Source organism: Parambassis ranga, chromosome 15 (genome assembly GCF_900634625.1).
Source record: "Parambassis ranga chromosome 15, fParRan2.1, whole genome shotgun sequence".
NCBI lineage: Eukaryota > Metazoa > Chordata > Actinopteri > Ambassidae > Parambassis > Parambassis ranga.
In genome coordinates, this window is record NC_041035.1 from 2521062 (window position 1) to 2542128 (window position 21067).

Consider the following 21067-nt stretch of genomic DNA (forward strand, 5'->3'; position numbering starts at 1 on the left):
TTCATCAGTTCTAACTGTTTGGTGGGGAAACATGGTTTATATGTGGTTACAGACCTATGTGGGTGGGTCTGGGAAAAAAGTTTTTTCTGCACCTACAGTGCAGAATAAATTCTTTCACCCTTCAATTCCCTCTTTTAAGCTTGTTGTTCCCTGGCACGGGCACTCTGCTGCCAGCAGAGGTATCTGACATGGAGAACAACCACCTGAATCAAGCTTTTCAATGACTGACTTAATTAGCCCGTAACCTAAACAGTGCACACAGAGAATACAACAACAACCACATGTTGTCAAAATACCCAAGAATGCTGCAAAAAAAATGATTAGCGACAATACCATACATGTAAAATCAACAACAACTTACAGACAATAAATGCAACCACCCCACACTCTCCAGTGTCCTCACAAACCCATCTTTCAGCCAGTGTCTCCTTGGTAACAGGAGCCAGAACCTCTACTCCTGAAACATTAGACCTTCCTCTCGACAGCTGACCTTCTTACTGATGACTGTGGTTCATCTCCTGGTGGGGTGATGCGCTTAACTTCGCCTATCACCCTTAGTCCCACGCTGATCCTGATGATGTCCCCCGCTGCTCATGTATGTGTATTCTCTGGACAGCCGCTCACTTGCGTCGGCTGAAATTCACCGTCTCATCCACTTCAACCAAGTAGGGTAGACTACCTACTGGTCACACTCCTGGTTTCAGGGGATTATTTTGCCCCTTTTATTTTATCCTCCTCCTGCTCCTTCTAATGTCGGCCAGCGTCCGTCCTGGCTCCAAGGCCAGGGTGCACTGGCTCCAATGATACCAGATGTCGCCTTTTCCCTTAAGCCTCGCTGCATGGGATGTCCTCTCAACCACCTGATTTGGTCCCGTCCACCTATGCTCCAACCACTTCCTCTTTATCACCTTCAGGAGGACTCACTCGGGTGTGAGGTGTGGCACCGTCTGGACTCTCCATCTCTCCTTTCACCTGTAATGCAAAAGCTGACACCAAAGCTTTAGCCAATTTTTATTTTTAAGTTTTAGTTTCATCCTTTCCACTTTTCACTGTGACTGTGGGTGATATACTGCACCATACCTATGTTTTAGGCCTAAAGCCTGCTCCACTTTTTCCAGGTCTGAACTCTTAAAATGAGATCCATTCTGGGAATCCATGCTGTGGAATGTAATAGTTAAAGGGCGTGGCCGCTGTGGTGTCACTTCGCCATTCATACACGAACAGCTCTCTCTCCTACATACTTGCTCCAAACGGCTTCAAACTTTCTGCACGTGGTCAGAGCCCCTAAACGTCTCTATGTCATCATGATCTGTGCCACTCATGGTGCTCCCTTGTGGTGGAGACAGGAAGTGAAAAGAGTTTTGGAATGCGTCTATTCCCTATGGTGTCCTGAGTGGACACAGTGAATTTCAGCTCAATTGGATGAAGTATGCAAGGCGTGAAAAGTTTTGTAGCAAGGTCAAAACTAGGCAAAAAATGGCCACAAAAGTCAAAATGGCGGACTTCCTGTTGGGTTTGGAGGGGGGGTCCAAGAAACTTTTTTGTGCCTCTTGAGGTGATACATATGTGTGCCAATTTTCATAATCCTGTGTCAAACCGACCAGAGGGGGCGCTATAGAGCCATTTTCCTATGTGCATTTCAAAAGTCAGAAAATTTCAAAATTTTTCAGGTTAATGAATTTTTCTACCAAGTTTGTTGAGTTTTGGGGCATGTTAAGGCCCCCAAAAATGTGATCTCAGGGGGGGAATAAAATACTAAAAATAATTAAAGCTGCAAGCAGCGATGACGGACCCTCGCAGCCCTTGCGGTCCGCGGGACCAGCAGCCGCCGCCTCCCCTATTGTCCCACGACCTCTCTCCCAGCTGTACCGGCACGAGCTGTGGTCTTCAGGGCACAAGAGTATAGCAAAACACACATGTACAAAAGACAGGTCCTCCAGCCAGTAGGTGGCGCAGTGACTGTAGCATATCAGCATGTCAATCTGTGCAGTGTCTGATGTTCAGCATGACTGTAAAGTTTCATCCACATTGGATGAAGTATGTGAGAGATACAGCCAAAAATACATCTATTTCCCGTGCGTTGGCAAAGGGTCAAGTTCGTGGTGGCGCCACAGCCAGACCGTGTGACGAACTGCTGCATTTTTGAAAAAAGGTTGGTCCCTAATGCCTTAAGAGTAACCAGATCAAGTGTCAGATGGATTGGACAAATCCACTAGGAGGAGTTTGTAAAAGTGTGGGGAGAAAAAAATGCAAAATGGCGTGTTTTTTCCAAAATGGCGGACTTCCTGTGCGTTTTAGAGGATACCTCTAAGAGACTTTTTTGCACGGCTACAGGTGTTACATATGTGTACCAGTTTTCGTGTGTGTAGGTGAAAGTGCAACCCACATGTCAAAGTAGGGGGCGCTGGCGAGGCTTGTGGCCACGCCCGCATGTGCATATAATTATATCAATCTGTTCAGAATGACAGGCTCAGCATGCCTGATTTTTTTGATCAGGGGGGGCACAAAACCAAGGGGAGTGCAAATTGGAACATGGCGTGGTTTTTTCAAAATGGCAGACTTCCTGTACTTCGAGGAATTTTTGTCCAAGAGGCTTTTTTTCTTGTCACAAGGCGATACATCAGTGTACCGAGTCTGAAGTCTGTAGCACTTGCGGTGAATATTTTCACACTTTAGGGGGCGCTGCAGAGTCATGTGGACACGCCCGCCAATGGTGACAGTGGCAAGTTGCGATTTTCGTCGGGGGACAATTTTGTGCCAAGTTTGGTGAGTTTTTGAGCATGTTCAGGGGGTCAAAATCGCGATACCGGAGCCGGAAGAATAATCAAGTATAATAATAATAGCTTGCATTTCAATAGGGCTCTTGCACAATTTGGTGCTCGGGCCCTAATAATAATCCTAAGGGTTTCAATAGGGCTCTTGCACCATTCGGTGCTCGGGCCCTAAAAATGGAAACTCCTCGATCAAATTGCATCATGGGACTTCTCCCTGTTTCTTTCTCAAACATGGCGTCAGACAGGGACCATATCACCTTATCTTTTTTTGCTTTGTACGCAACTACTCACAGACTCTATAAAACTTAGTCCATTAAAAGGAATCCTGATAGCAAAAAATGAAATTATCATCAGTCAAATGGCTGATTATACAACCTTGTTTCTAAAAAAAAGCTCTTAGGTTCCTTTAGCTATCGATGTGATAAATACTTTTTCTCTTGCATCTGGACTTTGCTTGAATATTAAGAAATGTGAACTGCTTGCTCTTAAACCCTGTAATACCCCCTCTATTTGAAGTATACCTATAAAAGACTCTGTTACTTACCTTGGAATAGTTATTAATAAAGATAAGGAAACTCAATTATTGATAAAACCCACTTACTCAGTGGCTTCACAGAGATTTGTCGTTGAGAGGCAGAATCTTAATAACCAAAGCCGAGGGCATAGCCTCACATATGCTGCTTTATCCCTTGACATTAACAAAAGGGTTTTAAAGGTTATTGACAAAATGCTGTTTACTTTGCATGGAAAACAAAACTCATTACATTAAAAAATCAGTAATAATGAATACATACAATAAAGGTGGCTTTAACTTTTTAGACTTTAACACCTTAAATATTACCTTCAAAATCAATTGGCTTAGACAATTTGTCAAGAACCCATCTTCTATTTGGAATTTCATACCAAACTTTATTTTTTCTCAAGTAGGTGGTTTGAACTTTCTCTTATTTTGTAACTACAATATCGTCCCTTTAAAGTTATCTTATTTTCATAAACAGATGCTTCTTTCCTGGTCATTAATTTATAAACACAACTTTTCTCCTCATAGATATTACATATGGAATAATAAAGACATCTTACACAGGAACAAATCTTTATTTTACCCTTTCTGGTTTAATCACAATATACTTCTGGTCCATCAGTTATTTAACTCCAACGGTTCACTTTATACATATGAAGAATTTACTTTAAGATATAATGTCTTAATTCTTTTTAGTGAATTTAATGTTGTTATAAATGCAATCCCTGCTGGTATTCTTATGTTATGTAGAAGCACAATAGGACAGAGTCCAACATTATTGCATATAGATCCTACCAAACTTGCAATTGGCCAGATTTGTTTCTCCTCAACACACAATAGTAACCAAGCTATACGCGCTTTATTCCAAAAAGAAACAGTTTCTATTCCTATATGTAGTCTCTTACTGGAATAATTTAAAAAAGCAACCTTGACTGGAAGAAGATCTGGAGCTTACCTGCCAGATACATGCTAAATAATAAAATAGTGTATTTCAAAATAATTCACAGAATTTACCCCTCTAAAGTCTTTTTTGAACAACGTTTTAAAAATATTACTGATACCAAGAAGCTCTTTTTGTTTGGGTTCCTCTGAAGATGTCTTTCATTTGTTTTGGTCTTGCCCTTCTTCTACCAGCTTTTGGACAGATGTCTGTAATTTGATTTCATCTTCTATTGATCCTGATTTTCCCCTTTGTTTGGAGAATGTACTGTTTGGCTTCATTACCTTTTCACTTACAAAGACTAATCAATATTACCTTATTAATCTTATTATTTTGTTATCTAAATGGTATATTCACAAATGTTGTTACACAAATCAAAAACCTTTTTTGTTGCATTTAGGAATGAGGCCAAACAGTACATCAAAACTATAGAAAAATCTCATAATTTGAAAGAAGCTATAAAGACTTTACGTTTATGTGCTCTATACAATATTGTTGTATAATTTTCATTGTAAAAATAATATGTTTGTATATGTAACCCCCTGGCACTGTTCCTTCTTGTTCAAGTTCTAATAAAGTTAAAGTAGCGTCAGAGCAGATAAGTGACTGTCAAAAAATCAGTGATGAAAAATTGTCACACATTAAGCAGAAGCCCATTGCAGTAAATACATGTCTTAGTAAAGCTTTCATTTGTAGTGTTAAAGAATGATCCTGTTGTGTTGTGGCACTTGATGAAACAGTTGGCTACTCAGGAGGAGAACCACAGTAACCTGTTGCAAAGCATGTGATGTTTCCATTATTTTGTCCATACGCAGTTCTCGTTTTCGCGTTGGTGTCATCGCGAGATGTGGCGGTGAGATACGCTAGCTCCGTTCACCTATCGTGTAAGTGACAGAGAGCTCAGCCTGGAGTTCCTCAGCGCTGATGGTGAATAGCCACTGCTGCGGTAACGGGCGGAGGAGAAGAAGCCGCAGGAGTCAGCAGTGGCAGAGGAGTGACAGTTTTCAGTTAGTCTCGTAGATTTAGCAGTATTACGTGTATCATCGGATCCTTAAAAACACAGAAGGGAAGGGAAGGGAAAATAAGGAAAGATGGCGGCCGCGGCCTCGCCGGGCTCCGGCTCGTCCACCTCCTCAGACTGGATTGTGCTGAGAGACGGTTGCCTGCGTTGTGACGAGGAGGGCCTGCGAAGCCTTTCATACCACCCGGCCCTCAACGCTATCTTGGCCGTTACCAGCCGCGGCAGTATCAAAGTAATTGACGGCACTTCGGGGGCCATTCTTCAGGCTTCTGCGCTGCACGGTAAGTACCGGAGTTCTCTGTCATGCCCTGCGCCAACATTTTCGGTTTTGACAAGCCAACCACTGATTGTCAGTACACTCTAAACACGACACAGCCTGAGTTGTAATACCAGCTCGTTAGCGTTCGCTGCTGTTCCTGTCAGTTGTCTTTGGGCCTAGTTGGGTTAAATAGCATTATAGATTTGTTTAGCTTTGTCTGCCTGTCTAAGGACAGAGTCATCACCTCAGGACGTGGACGTGTTTGTCGTCAATCACACTAGTCCTTCTTGAATGCCAATGTTTGCCTCTGTTTACCACAGTTGTAACATGACTTACCATGCAAGCTAATAGCTAGAGGGGACTTAGCACAGCGCTAGTTAGCCGGGCAACCTTCTCTGCCAATTTCTGTTATTTATGTGGTCACGATATATCGTTTGGAACACAACTCATACCAACGACTGTTAAAATAGGATAACTTCCATAACCTAAAAACTGCCACTTGTAACACAGTTTTCTAATGTGCATTGCTATATTAGCCACTGAGCTAACTAGCTAGCGGCTCTACAGCAGCTTAACTTTACAGTGCTCCGGGATCACTGTCAGTCGTCTGAAAGCAATGATATCATGTTGGGAGTAAACTCCCATCATGCTACGTCAACGTCTAGTGCAATGTGAGTTACTGGCTTTGTTTACATAATACAGTATATGTCAGAGATTTTAAAATGTTGGCTTGAAGGAAAATTGATAAACACACCTGTAGTAAGTGGGGTTACTTAACTATTTGTTTACATCCTTAATCACATCAACTTTATACTGTTCTATAACACATTTCAGACCGACACACACTGGTTTGTTGGACAGTGTCACTGTAGAATTTTGATTGAGTCAGTTGAAGGGGATTGAAATCATGGGCGTCTCTGGAGCCAATCCTGACTGCACGCTTGAACACATGAATACTCTACAATTGTAGAACAATGTTATTTCTTTCTCCTCATTGTCTTTGAACGTCTGCAGTCCATTTGACTATTGTTGATGACCTTAAGATGTTTTTTTTTTTGGAAGCAGGACTTTAGGAGATAGACATCTCTTTGTTTGATTGAGGACGCAGTCTATATATAAAAACAAACTGCACACATTGGCTGCCCTGTTTTTGAGGGAAATATTTTAAAAATGGCTTTATTATCACATTTTGCTCAGAACTGATGTTCTATTTGTCACCATCAGATGTAGACAGATGGCTTGACGCTTCTCTGGATAGATGGTTATGCCATATCCACATGTGTTTTATTAGTAGTAGAGGTTTTTCAGCTTCATAAAAAGTGAATGAAAAACAATGTTTGGAAGTAGTTAGAACCATTTTTGTGTCCGTAAATTACATTATGTACTAGTCTGTGAACATTTTGATCAAACCCCTCAGGACATATTTTGCTCTTCGGTACATTTCTTCATGTCTATGTCCAGAAAAACCCAACGGATGGAAAACGGTGAAAGTTTGCTGCTTTGGCTCCTCACAAAGAAGTACCAGTATTAGGGTAATTTGTCATTCCATTCAGTCCAGCATCACCATGAGGAAAGAGATTAAAAATGTTAGAGCTTCACTGATATTGGACCTTTAAGATTGATACCAATTTTGGTATTACGGTATGCTGATATTAATATGTATTGTTGTCTTACACACTGACAAGCAATAGCTGGTCACTTACCTCTCTAACATGGCAAACAGATGTTAATTATATTGTAAAGGGAAATCTGGGTCATAGTTTTAACGCTGTGCTCCACAAACTACTACAAATAACTTACTATGAATAAATCATTTGACAGTATCACCATCTGTTCAGCTGTCATGCATACTTGTATTGTAAACAGAAGAGTTGTCGATGGGCCAGCGTCAGCCAATAATATTGGCTGATCAGCATTAGTCTTGTTCGCCAAGTCATCGTTTTCAGTCATTTTGACACATGTTTACATCCAGGATTTGCCATTAGGGGAATCTGTGATGCACAAACAAATTATAGCCAGCTGTGCACACTTTCTTTGTCTGTTTATGCACAATAATGTTCTAGTATTATACTGAAAATGAAAATATTATGAAATTTTCTGCCTGTCATGAGCAATATATCCCAGTCAGATCGTCTCAAAGGCCTTTTTACAAACATCACAGGTTGCAGAACTTGTGTGTCAACTTGTGGGTTTGTAGCATTAGGTTGCAACACATTTCTTCTTACCCGTTTGCCGTGAGCTTTGTGTTGTACTCAAACCAGCAAGGCTGAAGTAGAGAGACATGCCTAGAATTCCAACATTTCCGATGTGGGAAATACACCTATTTCCAGATTATTGGATGTGTTGTATGCATAGAGACATATGTAGCCTGTTTCAGTTGCTCTGCATTTTTTATTTCTAACCTGTAATTATTTCTGATCATGCATGGAGCACCTGGAATGTAAGCAAATTTCCCTCTGGGATTTAGTATTTCTGATTCTGATGTTAGTAGATCCTTATATGACAGCTGCAGTATTTACCAAAAGTATTTGTATTTGTGTAACAAGTCAGGAGGTCTGTGTTTGTACAGTTAGATAAGCCCATCACCACTAAAACTGGAATGAAAGAAAAAGATGTGTGTGCACATAAATAGTAAATGACCTTTACCTAATGACTTTGTTACAATACATCACAGATGATGTGGGCTCAGACATGCAACTCATTTTTCATTTAGTTTGTTGTTGATTCCTACCTGTAGTTCTTGAAAATTCATTCTTTTGTTATATTCCTCATTCAGTCATTGCTCACATTCACACCGTATACCATTTCAGTCGAGCAGTAATTAGAGATAATAGACTTTCATCCTCAAATATACTCTGTTCATTGTTTATTATTATTGGGGGCTTGAGGTAATGCAGGATCGAGCACAGATAAGACGGTAGTGAGTGTTTGAACCTTATTTTCTGCTTGTCTGATTTCTGCTTTCAAACAGTAGCTTACAGTTTACATTAGCACCCACAGTGTGTCAGTCAAACATCAGCTGCCTCAGTGAGTTGTAGTCAGGGTAGTTCAATGGAACAATAAGATTCATGTACTGTTGCTCAACTTACAGCCGTTTAACACTACTTCTTGTAATGTAAAACCGGATGCTGTTTGTATAAAAGGTGGCCAGTTAAGACTTGTTTCTTAGAACACATGCCAACGATGGAATAATGGTACTATTATTTCAAAATGACAATCCACCAAAGATAACGGTAAAGGTGATTTTGAACATTTTCTCCTTCAAACACCCTTATGTTGTGTTGTCTTCTGTTCCTGCCCTAGCTAAACCCGGTGGTCGTGTCAGGTGTCAGTACTTTCCCGCAGTGGACAAGGTGCTTTTTGTGGATGACTATGCAGTTGGATGCAGGAAGGACCTGAATGGCATCCTGCTCCTGGACACGGCCCTTCAGCCTCCAGTGGCCAAGCCTGAGGATATGGTGCAGCTGGAGCTGCCAGTGACAGAGGTGAGTGAGGACAGCATGCTGAGGAAGGACACCTTTCGATGTAGTCACTGTAACATAGCATAATGGGTAGGTCTTTGCAGTTTTTTTGTTATCACTTCTGGTTAAATCCAGTTTTCAAGAAAGAATTAGCTCTTTAGGTTGGTTTTGTATTTTTTGTTTTAATTTAACAGCTCTGAATGATGTCACAAGAGTATAAATGCCTGGGCCTATAAAAAGAGGAACCCAATAGCGTTTTTTTAGTATTACCTGCTGACTGAAAACCTTTATCTACTTGTTCCCATAACACATTCACAAAAATAGGGAATAATTTAGAAGTCAGAATAATTCAGAAAACAGTTAATGTGGTATGGTAAGGCAGAAAACAGTGAGTGATGAATATGATATGTCTCAACAACTATGACCTCCTATGAGAAACATAAAAACTTAAAAGCATAGCAGATGCCTATAAAATACATTTCTAGTATAAAAAAACATTTCTTAAAGGTAGGGTAGGAGATTTTGAAAACTCAGTGAGAGTCAGCCAGATTTTGAAAGTAAACACACGCCCCTTTCTCTCGGAGCTCACCCCGAAGCCACGCCTCCCAACCAGTCTGTGACTTCGGCCATCATGCATGTACCTCTCTGGTGCGCGCAGAGCAGGAAGAGAGTGACAACCAGCCAACTATATGCACAGGGGTGCCTCATAGGAGGAGGGTAAAGACATAAAGCCATAAAACTCCTGGTAACATGTCCAAAACAATGTCCTACAGGTTTGTTCACGGCTAGTGTTTTATAGCTTCCACAGATGATTCATATTCTTCGTTTTAAAGCGAAACTGCCGAACTAATCGGTTGCGATCGGATTGTAAAGAGAAGTTACACTAATTTAACAAAATTTGCATCAGAATGAAATCTCCTACCCTACCTTTAAGAATGGTAATTCAAAATAACACTACAAGTAAAGAGAAAAGACTGTTTCAGATAATACTACAATTCTGTTGGTCAAGAAGGAAGTAGGCTGCCTAAACATCTGTACATGGCACATCTAAATTTGTAGAATACAATTTAATTGTTATTCTGTTTACTGCTTATGTCTTTTCTCTTCAAAAGTCATTATAATATGCACTTTGCCCAAAGAGGCTAGGTGAACATATATGTATAATGTAATAAAATGGTTTGAGGAGTGTGCTATAGTAGTATAGTTATTGTTAGAGGTTAACTATATATTCATCCTGAAGGGGCTTGCGTGCCTTTGGAATCAGCAATGTCAGGGTCAGTAAGAGGACACATGAATCATTCTGCCAGTGGTTGATTATATAAAAGTAAACAACCTTTGTTACTAATAATCAGTTTGACCTTCTGTTTTTATAAACTTCTAAAGTGACATTTCTCCACTATTATTCTGCTCTTTAGTGCAGTTTCAGTGTGCCCTCCATTATCAAAGACTTCATCAGGGATATACCACTGTGAAGTCCGCAAATGTTTGAAGGCTCTCTGAACTATTTATGCAAACTTTCCATATGTCTGCTTCTTTGTGGACCAGGTACTTATCTAACACTAGTTAATGTTGAATGAATGTCTGTGATCCAGTTCCTGATGTATCTGAGAGCTGTAAACAAAGAACAACTGGACTTTTTTTGTTTTGTTTCCCTGAAAACTTTTCATCGCTTCTCAAAGCATCTTCATCTGTTCTGGTTGCTACTTCAGGTGAAGGAAGTTGCTCTGCTTTTTGCCCTTGTTGAATGGATGGATACTGGTTTCTCAACTAGGTTTTAAAATTCTTTTAAAATGACTTCAACACTTCCTCTTGACTCTGAACATTAGTACTCTGTTAAACTATAATATTAATAATTATAATAATATATATGTTAAAACTTTGGAATTAAATCCAACAATATCACTTGATTTTTACAATTTAAATACTGAAATCGGATAAGAAGTAATGTATGGCACTGACAGTTTTATGTGAATTTATTTTCAAATGTACTTCTTTTCCTAATCTTGCTTTTCTATTGCATTATTATTTTTTTCATTTTGTCAAGTTTTTTTCATAATTGTTTCAATGCCATGTACTTAAAATTACAAACCAGCTAAAATAAGTAGAGCCAAAGAAAATCAATTTGTGTATAGTAAGATGCTTCCAGTAAAGTTACTAAAATACAGTTTGTACATTTCTGGATTATATAGAACAGATCTATTATCTAATCACAGCCATGGAAGGAAGTAGTTATAAATATACTTCATTGTGCGCCTGTATGTTAATTGTTTTCTCTGCACGTCATCCTATGTATGCTCAGAATGGCTCAATAACCCATGAACCATTCATTTGTTATAAAAGGAGAGCGTCTGATGAAAAGCACGAGCAACGACGCTCATAAAATCCAATCACTGGCCCAGTTACCTTGTTAGTCTTTAGGAGCCTTTTTGTCACATTACAGCTTGTATGACCCACTGAACAGATAATATTGCAGTGAGAAGTTTTAATTTTGCAACAAGCATCTGAAAATGAAAGCTCTTTCTATATCTGTACCATGACACTAATATGTAAATGTGTGTGTTCAGGCCCAGCAGATGTTGTCAGCCTGTCAGGAAAAGATCGACGTGTCCAACACAGAGGGCTATGAACTCTTTATCACCCAGCTCAAAGAAGGCCTGAAGAATACCTCACATGAGACGGCAGCCAACCACAAAGTGGCCAAGGTGAGTCCGACAGCTTTTCGAAAAATTGATAGTTTTATTGATGTTTTGATTTGGCAGTTGGTAATGCCTAAAACTCACCAGCATTGTTGGAGCATATGGACCATGAATACATACAATGGTAGTTTTTAGTTCTACTGAAGAGCTAATAGTTTATGTAAACACAAGGAAGGATTATTGTGGCAGATGGGATTACTAATTTATCTTAATTATTAAATTATAGCATAGGAATATAACAGTCATGATTTTTAGCACCATTTTTAATCAGCTGCTTCAACACAACCATCTTGGTTATTACCTGTACAATCAACAGACAGAGGCATTGCTACTCTAAGGTGGGTAGCAACATTTTCTCAAGATTCTCTGTGTAGAGAAAAAAAAGAAGGAACATTAACTCAAATGTGGATTCTTAACAGTGAACCTTTCAAATCCAAAATATAACCATCCAAATTCAGTGATGGCATTTTAGGAAAATAAAACAGAAATGAAGATCATAACCATCATAACCTTAAAACCCTGCCCAATTCAGATGAAAACAGTTGGCACCACAGCATGCCACCATAGGCACCCTAGCTTTCTGGTTTATCTACATTCCACCACACAAGTTGCACAGAATTAGGTGATTTAATTTAGCTTAATTTAAAGAAAAACAGCAGCCACATTTGACATGTTTGTCTCGGTGCAACAGTAGGTTTTTAGGCATGTTTATAAAGTTAGCGATGAAACAGATGAAACTAGGAGAGACACCTTTATTACAATGCAAAGTCAAAGGGGGCAATGGATTGTTTCCCCCTCCTCTCTCTGAGTGCAGGGATGCTCCCAGGCACATTTAGGACTCAAGCGCCCACTAAGGATGCATTAACGGATGCATTAGTTATAAAAGACCGAGATGACCCATGTGTCTAAGAGTAGCATGTTAGCATGTAATATGTGTGTGCTCAGGACCACACGGTAAAATGTGCAAAAAAAATTGAATTCCAAAAATCAATGTCAAAGAAATGCTTTGAGCATCTAAAAGAATCCATTCAGAGCAAAGACAGGCTCACATTCTCTGTGTATGCTTAATTTAGTGCTGTCCAGGGCCACATGACAAGATCAGTGTTCATTTCATTGTTGTGTGTGCAGCAAGTAAATGTAAATAAGTAAGTAAATGTTTAGCTTAGTGTTTCTCAACCAGCAGCAGACTGGAGTAGGATCCCCTTTTTGTGCCTCTCTTCCTGTGGGCACTGCTGGCTACAACTGTTACTGCAACAAATCACTGCCTTTACCACACTGCTTCCCAAACTGCCACTCTCTCTGTCTGCCATGGTAAATACTGACTTCAGAGCTAAACACAGGCTTCATTTGATGTGGAAAACAACCTGGCTGACCTCCCTGTGAGCATTGTACTTTGTAAATTATGGGCTAACATCGTCCTTCTGGAATGTTTCCAGATATTTCTGCAACTTTTTTTTATCCCTAAAAATGATTTCTCCATCAAGCTGTCATGTCATTTCTAATGCCTGATGGATAGTAAAAATATTTTCCTAGGCAATGGAAGGGATATTTTTGATGCAGCTTCCTTTTAATTTATGCACACATCAATCATGGTAGGTTATAGTAAACTCCATGTTAAACCTATGTTAATGTGACCTCCTGTATGTGCACAGTGTGCCGCAGTAGTCCTGGGACAGTGCAGCCAGTGCAGCTGATGTAAGAGCTCTGCTGATGGGAAAAGGCCAGCCAATCAGAAAGGCAGCCCACTCTCACACTCCATTTAGCCTGTTTGTTTCAGCATTCAGCTGGAATTTCAATTTTAGCCCGCAAAGACAAACATATTGGAAAAACAGTAACAGCTGTTCATCTAAGCGCTTTTTATGTTTGCTGATATGCGAGCTGTAATGGTTGCTCTCTGCAGGACAAAGCTTGTGCTGCTACTGGCAGCTGTCCCACTGTGCAGCACCTTTTCTTTCTGCTGTACCAGCAACCTCCCATACCACCTTCACAGCAGAAATGTATAATGTGCTTTGGTCCTGCGTTGTTTTACCCTTTTTTGTGTGTTCATTTATACTTCAGTCTATCAGTTCAATGACATTCAAACAATGGCATCAGTCAGTTTATTTCCATTCCTGATAGCAGCACATGGGGTAATACACATCTATAATAAACAGTATTAATTGTTTTCTGTTAACATGTTACTATGGTTACTTCCACAGCGCTGATGTTGGTTTTTTCCAAAACCACAGAATTTTCATTATCTTTTTTTCTTACCTCTGTAGGATACTTACTCATAAAGACTAAAGCTTGTGTGGAGCCCATCTCGTCTAGAGTTTAGTTTTCCCCAGATAAAAACTCATTAATATTTACGGCCCAGGTGTGGACATACACCTTTTAAAACGGGTTCTGCACAGCTGCGCAGCCAGGCACCTGTTGGTACCAATTGCATCGCTTCATGGCACTCCATGCCCATTGACCAGGCATAGCAGAAAGCTATTTTTGGCAAAAATACCTCAAAATCAGCCCTTCAATTACTTTCTCACTGTGCTGTACTGTTAGGGACAAAATTATTTGAACCCCAGCTGATTTTGTAAGTTTGCCCACTAATAAAAAGAAATGATGAGTCTATTATTTCAATTGTAGGTTTATTTGAACAGCGAGAGACAGAACAATAACAAAAACATCCAGAAAATTTTCAAAATGTTTTCTTGTACCCATGGCCACAAGGTTTGCACACATCTGCACTCTTCTTTGCAGATCCAAGTCATTAATGTTTTGTGGCTGATGTTTGCTAACTGGAACCTTGGTAAGTTCTTTGGTTCTGGCCATGGTGAAGAGTTTGGGATCTGGATTGATTGATTGCTTCTATGGACAGGTGTTTTTTATACAGGTAATGAGCTCCTTACATGGATAAAATACACCTGGGAGCACAAATCCTGCTGAATGATGGAGGATCAAATACTTATTTTATTCGGGAGAATGTGAATTCATTTACCTTTTTAACTTTAACATTCACTTTCTTGTAATGCATTTTTCTGGATGTTGTTCTTTCTCTCACTGTTCAATTAAAAAGACTCATCATTGCTTTGTTAGTGGCTAAACTTACAAAATCAGCAGGCGTTCAAATCTTTTTTTTTTTTTACTTAAAGTATTGCACACCTCTTGAGATGCATTTCATTTGAACCTTTCCTCCTCCTATAAATGAATAGGTGCAGCATTATTATTTTAATAAAGTCTAATTACAGTCTGGGATTGCTGACCATGAAACTGGAGGTTATGGCTATAACCATGGTTCTCTGATTAGCAAGAGTGAGTGTCCCCCTGCGTGATCCCAACAGAAGCTTTAATTATACTACACCAGCCTTTGGGGCTGGTATCAGTGACGTCTATGTCAGGAGGGACCGGGACCCTCCCCCTATATAATAGGCTGACATAGCTTCAGTCGCCATTCAAACAAGCTCACCTCACCTGTTGATGTAGGCTACCACGGTGGAGTTGTCTGTCCTCACTAGGACATGGTGTCCCCGCAGCCAGGGGAGGAAATGTTTTAGAGCCAAATGAACAGCGATCAGCTCCAGACTACAGGCTCCAGTTTATGTGAGTGCGCATGTGAGGGCCCCACTTCCCGTTCACAGTCCTCCCTTTGTGTGTAGCACCCTAGCCTTTGAGAGAGGCATCTGTAGAGATCACCTTCCTGGCCGAAACAGTTCCCATGGTAGCACCCTGGGTCAGAAACCCTGGGCTTCTCCACTGGCGCAGAGCTAGGGAGCAGTCCACAGAAACCCTTACCCTTCGACCATCTCGGAGAGGATCTAGGCCAAGGGAGGCTACCCATCGCTGAGGCCCTCTCATGTACAGGCGTCCCAGGGGTATCACCACCACAGATGAGGCCATCAGGCCTAACGGCCTCTGACACTGTCTGAGTGTGACTGTGTTGCCCCTGTGAAACAGTGCAAGGCTTCCTTTCATTGCCACCACCCTGTCCTGAGACAGGAAAGCTCTGCCTTGGAGAGAGTCCAAAGTCAGGCCTATGAAGGTGATGCACTGAAAGGTGCCAACATGCTTTTTTCTATATTAAGGCAAAACCCCAAACTCACCAGATGTTTCCTGAGAACATCTGTATGTTGGGCCACCTCCCGGGGTGTAGAGGCTGCGACAAGCCAGTCGTCTATGTAAGTGGCCACGCGGATGCCTCTCTCCCTGAGTGGGGCTACTGCTGCCTCACTCTGGGACTCAATGACAGGCCGAACGGCAGCACCATGAACTCGTATGCTGTCCCTTGGAAAGCAAACCTGAGAAACTTCCAGTGTGGAGGATACACTGAAATGTGGAAATATGCGTCCCTCAGGTCGACAGATGTGAACCAATCGCCTGCCTGCACGAAACGCAGCAGAGAGGCGTGTGTCAGCATCCTGAATTTGTATTTCCTTATAGTGGTTCAGGGCATCTTCGGGTGAAGGTGTGTCGCTACCAGGAGTTCAATGGGAGGAATTTGGTGGATGCCGTTAGCCTCCATCCCCTCACAATCCAACAGGGAGCTCCCCAAGAGATAACGTAGCCGCTATCTTATCAAGCAGCTCTGGGAAAGTTGGCAGCACTTGTTTCCCAGTATTCTTTGCTTTGGGCATCTTCTTGCCATCAAAGCAAGACCTGACTTCCTCAGCTTGAACCGTGGGCCATGGGATGTTGAGCCTTGCAGCCGCACATTTGCGCATGTCCTGCATGTCGAGATCCAGGGGAGAAGAGGCTGAAGGGATTTCTCCCATTGCGACGCTTTGGACTTTTCCCGTCTTCAGTGGGGTTGTTAGCCGTGGCCATGACTAGCATAGGGTTCAAGGGCACTAGCTTGTGCAGCTAATGGCTGTTTTCAGGGAAATATGGCTATTTTCCTGGCTAGCGTGTGGTGAGGTATCGCTACCTGCTGTGGGTATTATTAGCGTGAGCTGTATAGTGGTATTGCTACCTACAGATGATGCTAACGCACCCGCTGTTAGCAGAAGTTCGGCTGTGACAAGTATTGCTACTTGAGGCGAGAGTATTTCTACTTTCACCGATGATAGCGTGGAATAGTATTTCTACTATTCTTCAGCTGTGAAGAAACCGTGTCGTGTGGGACCGAGCGCCTGGTGACCGAGCCTAATATATAGGGGGAGGGTCCCGGTCCCTCCCACCATAGACGTCACTGATACCAGCGCCAAGGGCTAGTGTAGTGTAATTACTACTTCTGTCGGGATCACGCGGGGGGGGGGGGGGGGGGGTTCTCCCATAGTGAGACACGAAACGAATGCTATGAAAGAGAACCAAATACCGGACTGCCATTAGGCAGTGTGTGTTGCGGTTTCACTTTAATCTGAAATTAGTGGCTGTGTTGCCTAGAGTCTGACACATGTATAATTTCGGAGGTAAAAAAAAATATGATAATATGCTGGTCAGTCATTTGGGTCTGCCTCTGTGGCACTCCAGTATATGTGTGATCAGGCCAAAATTTTGTTTTAGCTTTTTTTTTTCTACAAAGCTTTTACATTCCTCTACGTCACACACAATCTGAGAGGCATCTGATCTCTTCATATTCATCCCGTAGAAGGACAGTGACCCAGATTATACAGCTTGAGTCACAACTGACTATCTTTAGCCAGAAGAAGAACAAAGAGTCCTGTGACTGTTGCTGTGACCCCACAGAGTCCTGAGCTTAACATCACACACAGACAACACAAAGACAAACAGAACCTGTCTGCCAAGCATCTTTAGGAACAGAAACATACAGAAAATATATAGAAAACTGTGTTCCCTTGTATTTTGGTAAACCTTGGAATTTGTAGACTCCTGTAAAACACATGCTTGCTACTATTGCTACTATTACTTAAAGTGATTCATACCAATGTCTGCATTTGAAAATGCACAGTGTAATACATGGCCTTTTGTGACTTGTTTGACGTGGCTTCTTGACGTTTCTTTTTCTTTGCCTCCTCTCAGTGGGCGACGGTAACCTTCCACCTTCCCCACCATGTGCTGAAGCTAGTGGCTAGTGCCATCGTCAATGAGCTGAAGAAAATCAACCAGAACGTAGCTGCCTTGTCTGTGGCCTCATCCATCATGGACAGGCTATCCTACCTCTTGTCGAGCGCCAGGCCTGAGCTCGGGGTGGGCCCAGGGCGCTCTGTAGATAGGTAGATAAGCGTTGCAATCTTTTTCTATCTAAAGATGTCACACGGCTGTCTACAAAACAACTGCAGTGACACTGTCCTAAGAATATAAAGCATGTTTCTTAAAGGTGTTGTTCTCTGCAGATCTTTGATGTACAGTGAGGCCAACAGGAGAGAGACATTTACATCATGGCCACATGCTGGGTACAGGTGGGCTCAACCGGATCCAATGGCTCAAGCAGGGTTTTACCACCAGGTGAGTCGAGATACATACTGTTTACATCTCTGCCCATTCTCACACAATATTTGCATGTACTCATTTGGCCACACACTAAATAAAGGTCACTGTAAGACTAAGCAACACAGCCTCATCTTACCATTACAAGCTTCCATCCATTATTATGTAAAATGACATGATATCAGTGCTGTATGTATTTCTCTGTTGTTACACCAAACTGTGATATATGTAAAATTACTGAATAAAAGCAGTAGAATAAACATGTAAATGCTTGTAAGTCTTTCTGACCACCCTCTTATGTTTCCACAGCCTGCCTCCACAGGTGATGACAGAGCCATGTGTTTCACCTGCAGTGTGTGTTTAGTCTGTTGGGAACCTACAGATGAGCCCTGGTGAGTGAAGCTCATTAATTATGCATCAGTTTGGCTACAGAGCAACATCCTGGAATTCAAAGGTATCTCATTGCTGACGTATCTTGATTACCTCCTAGGTCTGAGCATGAGAGACATTCTCCCAATTGCCCATTTGTGAAGGGCGAGCACACACAGAACGTACCACTGTCAGTAACGCTGGCAACCAGCCCCGCACAATTTCCCAACAGCCCTGACAGTTCAGACAAGATCGCGTGCTACGGCTTTGGCAGCTGCCCACAGTTTCTGGCTGCTGCCACCAAGAGGGGCAAGATCTGCATCTGGGATGTCTCCAAAATGATGAAGGTCAGAGCACCACTCCATGTATCAGTCTTGTGTTTAATTTTGTGTGTATGAAAACCCTTTACATTGTGTGTTAAACAGGTACACTTGAAGTTTGACATTAACCCGTATGACCCAGCCATCCTGAGGCAGCTGCTTCTGTGCAGTGGCGAGCAGGGCCAGCAGGTGCTGACTGAGTCTCGGAGACCAACTCTGGCCTGGTTAGAGGAGTCATCCTCCTGCTCTGACCTGCCCAAGCTAGAGGGAGACAGGTAAAACACATGCATTCACAAAATATGAGCTACTGAAACACTGGTAGTGAAACAACAATATGATTCCTACAAGAAAAGTATAAAATTTAATATTTGTCACTTCCAGGTCTAGATTTGCTTCGGTCTCTCACTCACAAAAGGGTCACAGTGGATGATGGCACAGCTCACTCTAACTGTATACATCTATAATGCAATTACACTTAAGGATGATTGTAGGATTGTCCAGTAGAAAAACTTTATTTCCTATTCCTTATTATTATCGGTTATTTTTAGTCTGGCAACGGTGTCGCTATTTTGACCCCCTGGACGTGCTCAAAAACTCCACGACGTACAGGAAATCCACCATTTTTTAAAAAGCACGCCCTGTTCCAATTTACTCACCCCGCACTTTTACGAACTCCTCCTAGGGGAATTGCTTGATACGGGTTAAAAATTGGTGCACCTGCCTTTAAGGGGTCAGGGACCAAAAGTTATCAAAAACGCAGCACTTCATCATACAGTCTGGCTGTGGCGCCACCACGAAGTTGACCATTCGCCAACGCACAGGAAATGAATGTATTTGTGGCTGTATCTCACACATACTTTATCTTATGCGGATGAAAAAAATCAGGCATGCTGAGCCTGTCATTCTGAACAGATTGATAATGAGCACTCTCTTAGAGCCACCTACTGGCAGCATGAATTGTGCTCAGGTTGATTTTCTGTGTTCCACACCTTGTATTCTAACAAGCTCCTCCTAGGGAAATACTCTGATAGACCTTTGTCACATGGTTCTGAAGACATGGTTGAGCAAAAGTTATCAAAAACGCAGATCGATGTTACATTGTGTGGGCGGGGCAACGCCACAAAGTTAACCCTTTGCCACCATAGAGAAAGCTGCTGTGTTTCTTGATTTATTACTCCTACCTACCTCTTACTCTATCATGACATCAGCCCCTGTGCACCTTTTCATATCACCTCATCATTCAATGTGGGCGTGGCCACATGGCTCAACAGCACCCCCTAGAATGAGATCCCCGTCCCCGTTTTACCTACAGACATGAAAATCGGTACGCATATTTATAACCTCTAGACGAGAAATAAAGTCTCTTGGAGGTGTCCTCTAAAACGCACAGGAAGTCCGCCATTTTGAAAAAACTGTGCCATTTTGCATTATTTCCTCCCCGTACTTGTGCAAACTCGTCCTAGGGGATTTGTCCAATCCGCCTGCAAATTGGTGTGGATACTCTTAAAGCATTAGGGACCATAACTTCAAAAACGCAGCACTTCATCATTCTCTGGCTGTGGCGCCGCCACGAAATTGACCCTTCGCCAACGCACATGAAATAGATGTTTTGGTGGCTGTGCCACTCATGCTTCATCCTATGTGGATGGAACCTTACAGTCATGCTGAACAACTCTACACGCATTGATATGCTGATATACTCCAGTCACTGTGCCACCTACTGGCTGGAGGACCTGTCTTTTCTATGTGTGTGTTTATGTGTACTCTTCTGGCGTACAGACCACAGCTCATGCCGGTACCGGTGGGAGAGAGGTCTGGGGACGATAGGGAAGGCGGCGGCTGCTGGTCCCTCAGTCCGCAAGGAGTGCGAGGGCCCGCCATTGCTGCTTGCAGCTTTAATTGGTTTTGGAATGTATTGTTTAAGTCAAAATGTTAGCCGTTAATAACTGGGTTTGTTTGTGTGTTTTATTGCAGGTTTACAACCTGAGAGAAACTAAAAGTTTCTAATAGTTTCTGAAAGTTACTAATACTTCACCTAATAGTTCAGCTGAAAGTTAGTTCAGCTGATAGTTCACGTAGTATGTGTGTCTGTGAAATAAAAAGTGTGGAAACTAAGAGTTGTATCCGCCGTGCTTGTTCCGACAACCCGTCCAGAGGGGAGACTAACAAAGAGTAAATCGGGACAATGATTTCTTGCATGTGTAAAGGAAATCACAATCACCTGCAGGTGCACAAGAATTACTTGATCATTTGTGCATCTGCAAAACTCTCTTTTGTTTTCACATGTACAAGGGTAACTCAGTTGTGCGCTCAAGCACACAGTTTTGCGACAGTTGCATTTTACATC

General features: G+C 41.9%; 1 protein-coding gene across 5 annotated transcripts in view; it reads left to right on the forward strand.

Moving 5' to 3' along the window:
- Nucleotides 1-5111: 5111 nt before the first annotated feature.
- The window catches only part of birc6 (baculoviral IAP repeat containing 6), a 91686-nt gene continuing 75730 nt past the window's right edge, over nt 5112-21067 (forward strand). For all 5 annotated transcript variants that reach the window (XM_028423650.1, XM_028423652.1, XM_028423653.1 and 2 more), the window contains exons 1-8: nt 5112-5536; nt 8818-8999; nt 11540-11677; nt 17624-17817; nt 17938-18049; nt 18341-18423; nt 18522-18747; nt 18826-18995. In XM_028423650.1, coding sequence (XP_028279451.1) covers nt 5326-5536; nt 8818-8999; nt 11540-11677; nt 17624-17817; nt 17938-18049; nt 18341-18423; nt 18522-18747; nt 18826-18995 — 1316 coding nt within the window. In that variant the 5' untranslated portion in view covers nt 5112-5325. The remainder of the gene's footprint in view (nt 5537-8817; nt 9000-11539; nt 11678-17623; nt 17818-17937; nt 18050-18340; nt 18424-18521; nt 18748-18825; nt 18996-21067) is intronic.